At 35.8% G+C, this 11,104-nt stretch overlaps 1 protein-coding gene across 1 annotated transcript; it reads right to left on the reverse strand.

The window, feature by feature from the left end:
- Window positions 1-3: 3 nt before the first annotated feature.
- Window positions 4-11,104, reverse strand: LOC126977022 (tumor suppressor candidate 3). The gene is made up of 6 exons (XM_050825676.1): window positions 10,762-11,104; window positions 10,334-10,615; window positions 7,772-7,912; window positions 6,480-6,768; window positions 5,797-5,986; window positions 4-102 (listed from the first exon to the last, which is right to left on the reverse strand). The coding sequence occupies exons 1-6, from the start codon at window positions 10,837-10,839 to the stop codon at window positions 87-89; spliced, it is 996 nt and encodes a 331-aa protein (XP_050681633.1). The 5' UTR covers window positions 10,840-11,104; the 3' UTR covers window positions 4-86.

Consider the following 11,104-nt stretch of genomic DNA (forward strand, 5'->3'; position numbering starts at 1 on the left):
GAGTTTATTTCAATCCTTTAATTTAAATGCACAATAATAATAAGGTAAAATTACATTTAGTGTTTTTCAAACATTTAATTATTCTCTCACTTGAACAGGAAGCTGAAAAAAAAAACGATTTATTGAGATGATTTAAAAATGTCTGTTAGGAAAATGATATTAATCTTAGTAATAATTTCGATATAACATTTAAGGAATAATTCCTATAAATTGAATATAGATTGGCACTGATTTTAGAATATTGTACACGGATTAGAATTTACAAGTTGAAACGCACAACTATCGCGCGAGTATCTATGCGGTGGGTGTGGAATGATATGACGTCTCGAAAATAAATTAAAATATTACAACCATGCCTTATTTTTCGATGTCTATGCAAAATAATGTATATTACAGATATGTAATATTGTATCACCGGTAGGTACCTAATACATTTTTTTTTTAATATGAAGGTAATTGATGCGCCCCGCCCATTGCAATGCAGTGCCGCTCAGGATTCTTGAAAAACCCCAACAATTATGTGCGGCACTACAACTGCGCTCGTCACCTTGAGACATAAGATGTTAAGTCTCATTTTCCCAGTAATTTCACTAGCTACGGCGCCCTTCAGACCGAAACACAGTAATGCTTACACATTACTGCTTCACGGCAGAAATAGGCGCCGTTATGGTACCCATAATCTAGCCGGCATCATGTGCAACGGAGCCTCCCACTGGTACAAATATTATAATTAATTTATAAATCAATAATATTTTACTAACAAAACCAAATTTAAAATTTGATCTACACATCATTCTAAATAATATGATTGATTTATCTTTACCATACATCAAAGAGGATGTAAATACTATGTAATAAAGGGCGGCCTGCCGAACTGCCTTTGTCAAAATTTAAATTTAGTTTAGTATGAAATGTGCAGTGTTTTGACATATGTTTGAAATAATAGTAATTACAGAATGGTAATTGGCGACGAAGTATAATCCGGCTAAGTTTGAAAGGGTACAGTTGCTTAAAACGTAGTTGATTTCGGCTAGCTCCGTTTTTTACAAGATTATAGCAGTCATCTGTCAATTGCTTTTTTTTAGAGTTTCCTTAGGCTGCCATACACTAAGAATATATTAGTTTATCTATAAAGGACTTGATATCCCGATAGTGCGTAATCAATTTTGATTTGTCAATGTTATCTAGTTTAATGTTCAAAATACTGAGGAGAGGAGCTAAAGTTCAGTTCCGAGCGCGCTCGGTAGCGTACATGCTCACTGAACTTACGAATATAATTTATATTCGCGATCTGCGCGGCAACCGCCACTGCACGCTATTATGACTGTGAGTTCCGAAAAACTCATAGCCAACGAATTGCTGGCATTCCTTCAGCACGCAATTGATCCTATGGACGAGATCAGTATCATCCAGATCTGTGCATCAAATTTCAAGAGTGAGGAGATCATTAACGCCAAGACGCTCCTGTACGAGGTTTTGATGAAATCAGACCAGATGCCGTCCCGCAGGAGGGATGAAAGGGGAGAGAGAAGTCTTCAGGATATGATAAATGTCCTGAAAGTGACTGATCCTGACGACGTGCCGTCTTTCGTGGCAAGGAACTTGAACAAGTTACCATCCGTCACCTTCGACCATGTCGACGTTACCAGGTTGCTGAAGGACATCACAAACCTCAAGGCAGGCCTGGCAGAAGTAGTGTTAAAATTAGAGGCATCTCAAAACACCATCAGGGACCTGCAAGCTGAAGTAGCGACGTTGCGCAACAATACTGTTGTAAGTAGGTCATTAGAGGCTAATAACATCAACACACGACGTGGGCCTTGCATTACTTCGCCAGCGAGTTTTGAATCAGCGAAATTCGACTCGACACCGGCCGCTGTTCCCGCATGTGTAAGCGGTAATGGACTTGCCGCCCGTCCCTCGCCTCCTCCCCTCTCGGAGGTGTCGCCTGCGGTCGTTACGTCAACACCTCAACGTGACTACGCTGCTGCCATCCGCCGGCAACCCAGAAAGCGGACAGTGCTGAGGACAGAAAGTGGAAGTGGGCACGCCCGCAAGGAACCCGCTTGTAGAACTGTGTCGAAGGGTCAGACCGACAAGGATGGCTTCATTAAGGTGGAGCAGAAGAAGAGGAGGCCTCCTAGTCATAATCAATGTGGCACAGCACCGATAGGACAGAACCAGCTCCTGCGTCCCGTAGTCCCAGCGACGTATATCTACGTCTCCCGCCGCGAAAATGTGTCGTAGATTTAGGTTGTAAAAATATGTATGTTAGATTATAAGGTATTTATTTTATGGGCCTGAAATAAAATGGTTTATTATTATTATTATTATTATTAATGTCAAGCGTGGCTGATTGCTTACGACTTGTCAATCATAATCCGTTACAGACATGGTCTTTACAATACTTGAATATCTATGAAAAAATTAACATCATATCTCATATTTGTATGCAACTGTTAAAAATTTCTATCACGAGTACCTAAAAAGAACGTTACCGATTTTTCAATGCCAGAGCACAATGTCATTAAATTTCTTTAAATTAGGTATGCTAATTTCTTTGAAATAAATGTCATATTCGCATGTTATCTATTATTCTTCTTTCGTAAATAAATGGACTGAATATCGTTGAAACTCTGTTAAGTGTGCATATTAAGCTATTTGATTACAGCACCCTCTATCGTTAAATAGCCAAACTAATTGTGTACTGCACGGGTAGTGATAACACATCCATTCGATTAAACCATCTATTTCTACGCTTTAAGAGCGCTAATTATACGAATTTTGTCACAGCTCTTTAGCGTTGTCCGATCCCTTGCTCCAATTTTTTCCAATCCAATAGGATGGTTAAATGGAAAAATATCTTTGCATTATGTATTGTCAAATAGGTATTTGACAAGGTCGCATTTCTAATTTGAACCTAATTATATCGTAAGTAGAGCCTATGTTCTCAAATCAGAAAAAAATTTCAAAATTGTTTCCCTAATTAAATTCGAACAATATTTATATATTTTAACAGTAGGAGGCTCCTTTGCACCGGATGCTGGCTAGATTATGGGTACCACAACGGCGCCTATTTTTTCCGTAAAGCAGTAATGTGTAAGCATTACTGTGTTTCAGTCTGAAGGGCGCCGTAGGTAGTAAAATTACTGGGCAAATGAGACTTCACAACTTATGGCTCAAGGTGAATTTCATGAAAAAAAAATATATAATCAGACATGCTATCAAGTTACTAACATAATGTTTATAGCATATTATTTGTTCAGACACCGGACATAGCAACAGTCAGTATATATGCGAACGTAAACCTAAAATAACATCTAAAAGAATAGATTGGAATATATTCACAAAATACCGGATAAAATGTTAATCCCAAGCTAAACCTAAAATCCGATGAGCTCCAATATGAAGCAATGTTGTTTGCAACGAATTTAATCCATCTAGCAACATGGTATTCTACACCGCTTTAAATCAATAGTACAAAAACAAACATCCCTCCAACTATTACGGAGTTACTACAAAATAAGGAAACCGAGTAGAAAATTGTTAAATCATTGTGGGACTAATAAACGAGTTTACAATAGAATGAATACCTTGAGGTAAAGGAAACGAGTAGGGAAAATACAAATTCTGACAAAGTTTTAGAATAAATTTTCCTCTTTCTGCCCCACTAAAAAATAATTAAACCCGCAAAACTTCCACCTCTAAATATAACACCAGGTGTCTGTATCAGCAAAAGAAAAATCCGAGCCATTTGCAGAGCATCTTAAAAACATACTAGTTAATCCTAATGCATCCCCAATTGAGTATTTCAAAACAGGATTATTGATTATGTTAACAGTAAAAAAGCGCGTACACCTTCCTTAAGCCTTTAAGCAACGGCAACGCTCCTGGAATTCCTCTGGTGTTGCAAGAGAATGTGGACGGCGGTGATGCAAATAGAGTAAAAAATGTTTGCACCCTTTTGACATAAGTTTAGCTTGAAAATCGTACTATCGAATTTTCGTTTACGCTTTACTTTGTTGGAGGAATTAAACAAAAGATATTGATTTTCTATATGAAATAAAAAAGCAGTAGGGTTATACATTAGTACCTATCAATTATAAAAGGCATGAGAAATTCATTGGATGAGTTGGTAAAAATTTTGTCTACATCAGACAAGTTACATATTTCCTAAGTTCAGAGGCAATGAAAATCGTTTCAAGGATTTAATTTTTTTTTTATTATATGACATACTTTTACACAAATTATCTTGTCCCAAAATATGCATAGCCTGTACAAGACAAAGATATATCTAATATATAAAATTCTCGTGTCATGGTGTTAAACTTTGAACTCCTCCAAAACGGCTTGACCCATTCTTATGAAATTTTGAGTGCATATTGGGTAGGTCTGAGAATCGGACAACATCTATTTTTCATCTCCCTAAATGTTAAGGGTGGTCCACGCTAATTTTTATTTTTTTTGACATTTTTTTTGAAATTTGTTTGATTAAAAAGTCAGCATTTAAAAATACATACAACTTCAAATTTTCACCCATCTACGATCAACAGTTACTACTGTATCGCGATTTTAATATCGGCAATACAACGTTTGCTGGGTCAGCTAGTTTATATAATATACTTACATAAACATACATTAATACATATAAACATCCATAACTCGGAACAAGAAACATCCATATTCATCATATAAATGTTTGCACCTACCGGGATTCGAACCCGGGATGTCTAGCTCAGTAGGCAGGGCCACTAACAACTTGGCTTTAGGGGTCGTCAAAGGTGCACTGATGTTGCACAAAAGTATTGATAGTGACGACGATTATCGTGAAATAAATCCGGATCGATATCAAACTCGATGCGAAATCAGATAATACAAAATGTACCAGCTAAGAGTGTTTTAGTAATTTAGGCATTGCACCATGCCATAATAAATTATAGTTAAACCCCAACCTCAAACATTACCGCCATTATCCTCTACAACTCAGGGTATCCTACCGTATATGGCACAAAACATTCTATACCATATATTATTAGACTTATTATTACAAAGGAATGTTCTGGTGGTGAATCAAGCTGTAGGAGCTTGATTCACCACCAGAACATTCCTCATAAACCAAACCCATTGAAGACGAAATATGAAAGCTACAGAGATTGTCTGGTTACATTATAAATGAAGGATTTTTATCCAATTGAAAACATTGGGTCCCGAATTAAAGGCCCACGTAGCTATCATAAATGTAAGAAGCAATGAGATACCTACACAACTTAACAATTTTTTATTTTTATAGTAATATCCCTCACTTATTGCGTTAATAATAATTATACAAATTATATTTGTAACCAAAATGATCGAATTCGCGACCTCTCGGGTTCCGTCCGATCGCTCTTACCAACTTAGCCAACTTCTTGTTCAATTCTCAGGTTGGGGCTCAAACTCGAACCTGAGAGTTGAGCAAGACACACCAAGATTTAAGGACCATACGTAACTCGAACGGTTGGCTAGAACCGGAGAGGTCTGGGGGTCTAGTAAGGCATCGTTAATAAATTTTGGTTACAAATTTAACTAACCTACACATTTATTTGGGCTACTTTCAAAGTTGAAGTCAGGAAATATTTACAAAGAGATACTATCAAGTCATAAAAATGTTCTTGCAAGAGACTTAGGTATCGAATTCTGATGTGAAATAATATAGCCGGAATGTTATTTAATGCGACTCTTGACTAATGATAATGATAAAAAAAATATTAAGAATGATATATTATATACTCAATTATAAAACGAGAATAATTTTACCTGTAAGGATAACCTTGTGTCTTTGATCTGAATATTGAGAGAAGCAAAGAGAAGAAAACGCACACCATCACAAGTCCCACAACGGACTGGAATCTGCGTTTCTTTCCTTCTTGTTGGTTTCTAGCTTCTGTCCCTTTCACACCTCCAGCTGATTCTATCATTAAAATCATGCCAACCACTACTGCACCATCTTTTTACTTATTAAGGAAATTTTTTAACTCTCTTTTTAAATTTTCTATCATGATTGTTCTAGCTTATAGATAGCAAAAGCAAACTATAAGCTAATTAACCATTGACATACATTAAAAACTAGAAACACAATCACGTTCAAGAATAATCTGAGAAAACTCTGCCTATGCGTCTATAAAGGCAGAGTTTTCGATCGCGCTTTGAATACAACGCCACGCGACAGTGTTCAGTGAAAAACTGACCAAATAACAGCATATTCAAATTTAAAGAGTATGTAACTAGCTTGATGTTTTTAATAATTTTGCTAAATAATACATTTCATACTTAGCAACACTACATACTTAGTGTTGCCATAAATACTGAAACGAAGGAATATATTTTTTTCTATAGCATATAATAAATCCATAAACATGTTGAAATGTGTAGGGTCCTAGCAACTTGCTTCCAATTGTTTGAAAGATGATAAAGTGGAATAAAGATAATAAAAAGGATACTCAAAACAGCCACAATGTAACTCTCAATTATAAATTGTCCATGAGAACCACTGTTTATATACACTGGACCATTCTTGTTTCTATGTAGGAATGGTGGGCCTCTGATTTGATTCCACATTTGACCAGAAACCATAGCAAAGCAGAAAAACAATGCAGATACGGCCCACATCTGTTTGTTGTATAGGAATTCTAGATTGTGCCTTCGAAGATAGAGGAAGACTGCAATAAGAAATGCCAACAAACCAAAGGCAAATGCTGCTGAATGGTTCGGTGGACGGAAAACTTTGACCTGAAATTAGCAAAGTCTAAGTGTTAATTTTATTTTTAAGTTTAAAAGTGTAAAATTCAATGTGATTAAAGGAAACAAATAATCCAATTATTTTTTTATGGATGAAAAGGATAATCAAGGGTAATGGGTCATCTGATGTTAAGTGGTCACCATCATCAATCAAAGGAGTGTTGCTGATCTTTTAGGCAGGTGTTTACGCCCATGTTGTCGTCCTGAAACACAGTGCAAGGAAGTTCATTCCCCATTTTGGTTGTTTTAGCCAGAAAGTTTTTTAAACTGTAGGTACAATGGTGGAACACCTCACCTCCAGGGGATGATGAGGGTATACAAGTTTATGTCGTATTGCGCGAAAGTTGAATTCAGCGGCAGGAATTAGATCAAATACTTCTTCTAAACACCCCCCCTAATAAATCTGGCAGAAGACACATAATGAAGCAATGTCTCTTCGGAACGACAAATGATCTACCCGTATGCTGGATCCCCGCAGTTCGAGCAGTTCTGGGTTTCACGCGGTCAAATGGTTCGAGCTGATACTGGAGTGCGTTAACTTGAGTCTTCCAGGGGTAGAATTTAATATGGTATATTTAAAACCATTCTGCGACCTTCACAAGAGAGGACTCCATAGAAGGCCGAAGTTTTTTCCGCACTGGTAAGAAGAAACAGTGTAAGAGATGTACAGCCTTATGAAACTCCAGCGTTCACGGGATTTGGGTTTGAAGAATATCCTTCAAACAACGAAGAGCATGTGCATCCAAGGAATTCGGAGGTCCACTTGCATTAACTCTCGAATTCTACCAAGATTTTCAGTGTTAATATAAAAGTTTTTATATAAGAGAAGCTAAAAACTCTTATAACATGTGAATGTGTAAGCTTGGCATGTCCCATAGCTGGCTTAACATTCAGCAATATACATTAATGATTTGAATTAATATAATTTATTCCTTTATGTGTTTACATAAATATTAATTAGTGTTTTACAATGTATTTGCGGAAGTAAACCTACCATAATATCAGTTCTGTCATGAAGCCATTTAGACATCGCCTCTGCATGGATACCAGCCCTCTCAAAGTCCATGGAATCTGCGGGTTTGGGTTTGCCTTTAGCTGGGAAGTGTATTATCACTGGTGCTGTGTTCAGTCTTAACTGAAATAATAAAAAATTGCAAAATATAAAGCATATACTTAAAGTTAGATACAATATAATATAAGGTGTAAAAATATAAAATTAAAATGAAAATGTTAAATAAAAAAATAACCAAACATTTTAAAAAGATTTTTATCTGTCAATTTAGATATCCTGTTTTTGATTGTCTTGTATCAAACAACCATGTTTGATTTTATTTGTGGAATAATTTAGTTGATAAATTATTTCAATTGATGATTTTGAGAAATACACAGATAAGAGTTTGTAGAGGCACATGGTAACACTAGCTCAAATTTAAAAATGGTCATACACTGATGAATTGCAATTTTTTTTAATCATAAAAAATCTTGAATTAAACTTTTTATTGTAATAAGTTTCTTGTGGGCCTTAATATGCCATAAAGCTCCGCAATCTAAGCATTTTTTCCTTTATGCCGGTTGATGTGTTCGGTGCGGAAGATATCTGCTGTCTTGGTAACTATGAGGATTTATGAAAACCGAATTTGTGTGTGTATCAAAGGTCCCGTGGTGGTAATGCAAGGTTGGATCGTCTCTTGGGCTGTGTTCGACCAGCAATTGACGACGTGCTTGCACAGATCGTCTCTGATGAAATCTAGTGTTGGATGAACAGCAGGCTTTAATGCCGTATGTCTTGTGTTGCGCGTCACAGATGCATGTGGTTCCCATACCATGTAACATGCGGTCCATATGTTATCATTTACTGACTAATCAAGAGTACCGTTACCTGTTCTCCGTCCACGCCCCTTGTAAGGAGTGTAGTACCTATGAGATGCCTGGTCCAGTCCAGTCAGCAAGTTGCAGTAGACAATGTCATACTACAGGGTCTACTCAGTATCGGATTGATACTACAGAGCTTGATATTTTCATATCAAACTCTGTACTACCCATCAGTAGGATTCCTACTTCAATGCCTGACACATAAAGCAACAGTCACTTCACACATGTATTAAATCTGGTTATGATGCTGGACACAAAGGATCCAATGAGAAAATACTAGGTGTTAAAGTATGAAATTGCTGTTTTATTGTAATAGGTACTTCAAATTGACAGATGACAATCTCAAACCATGACCTTCATGGTAAAAAAAGTGAAACATTTGATTATCAACTTTCATTTGTTTCTTTTTATTCAGCTTAGACAAGAAAGATAGATACTTCGAATATTCAAATGATTTTTGAATACGAGTTACGACGCGGAACTAACAGCTCGCAATATCAATGTTGCGTTTGGAGAGGGGATTTTGGTTTAACCGCTTTCGTTTAAAAGAAACTTTGATTTGAAGAATGAACCCCATGAAGGACTGGACACATGTGATTAACAATGAATTGAAGCCGATCCGAGCCTACTACCCAGGAATTAGCAGTATGTTTAACCTTACCTTACCAACAATATTGACTCTAATTGACAAGGACCTGTATGCTGCGCTCAGTGAGGAAGCTGGAGGTCCACTTGCATAAACTCTTGGGAAGATCAAATGATGGAAGTTTTGAGAGAAGCTCCATGTGCCATACACAATCTAAGGCATTGGCTATATCCAGGCTAAATGCCAGGCGTACTCCCTTGCATGCTCTCCTTTTTTATCACTCATCCATTCACTGGTCATTTTTATTTATTAAAGATCTTGAAGTGCTACTGTCATTACTTGATAATTACATACAGAAATTCATTGCTCAACCTGCGAAAATTTGTTGATCGCAATTTTGTTTATTCTTCTTTGATTTGTATCCAATATTTATTCTTCAAAGGGCCTCTAATGCTAATTTAAAACTCTGGCTCTGAGAGAGAAGAAGCGGCGCTAGAAACTCTACCAGAATTATTTTTTGCACACTTTTTAATAAAACATACAATATTGTACTGCCATTGTTATTACTATAAAATAATCATAATCTAGTCCCAGGCTGTCCGATCACTTAGATATTTAGCAGTGGAGTAGTAGGATTTATGACTGCTATTTTATAATTAAACATTTAAATTTCTTTATAGATATTGCCTGAACAGTGGCTGGGACTTTATTAAAAAAGCATGTATGTACCTTATGAAGCCTACTAGAATTAGTTACAAGCATGAATTGCAAACATGAAAAAAGTAATGAGAATCACTATTAAGAGCAGAAAGGTGATGATTTTAGTGAACTTATATTAAATTTCATAAATGTACTGATAATAAACAATCACAATATTTATTTCTTTAATTTTTACTCGAGTGACTCTATATCCAAGCTGATATATAGCACGAAAAGCTCACTTTTGGAGAGCAAACAATATATTATCAATGTCAGCAGCATTACCCCGCAGCAAATTACCAGTGATGTGCTGTTTTAAGCATTATCAAATTAAGATTATGGTGTATCATTGTTGTTCAAAGCAAAAACCAAAATAATACTTTACAAAGATATACAAACCATTTGAAATATGTCAGAGCCCTCATCAAAGTCCACCATACCAAAGAACAGTTTATCACTATTTGCCCCCGAGAACTTAAATGAATTTGCTAAAAGCAGGTATTCATCATATACATGTTGACAAATAGCACATCTCCTAGATGGTGCCATTGCGGTGAACATAATGACAAAAGAGTAATCCTTTGGTGGAGTTTTAACATATTCTTTGAACTTATGAAGATTCAAAGGAATTATAGACTGCTTTTTCGTTAAATCTGTCAACTGTTGCCGTTTTTCATCAAGCTAAAACAAAACAGAAATTTAAATAACCAATCCCCAGAGATAATCTTTTTTTAATTTTATATTTCATTCCCAAATTAGGTCCTTTCCAAAAAATTTAAATAAATTATAAGCCGGCTATTTACGAAATTTAAAGATTTAGTGTTCACCTTCGCACGATTTTGACCATATGTTTTCGAATTATATGCGAGCAATGTTAACAGAACCAAAGCAAGATGAAGCTTCATTTTATTATGTTCAACTGTAAATTTTTCTTTTTCTTCTTAATAATCTATACTGATTTGTGTAAAATATATAGGTAGGTTACATTAAGGACTATAATATTATGTGAGGGACGAAAAACTTTTATGACCCTAATCTAGCGTTTTTTTACAATAAAATAATACTTAGTTAAGAAATAGAAAAGAAGTCAAAAAACTTTTAACTCGACAAATAAACAATAATTATTTTGTACAATGTAGCCTTGTAGGAACTGTATGACATTGACACTAT

Source organism: Leptidea sinapis, chromosome 43 (genome assembly GCF_905404315.1).
Source record: "Leptidea sinapis chromosome 43, ilLepSina1.1, whole genome shotgun sequence".
Lineage (NCBI taxonomy): Eukaryota > Metazoa > Arthropoda > Insecta > Lepidoptera > Pieridae > Leptidea > Leptidea sinapis.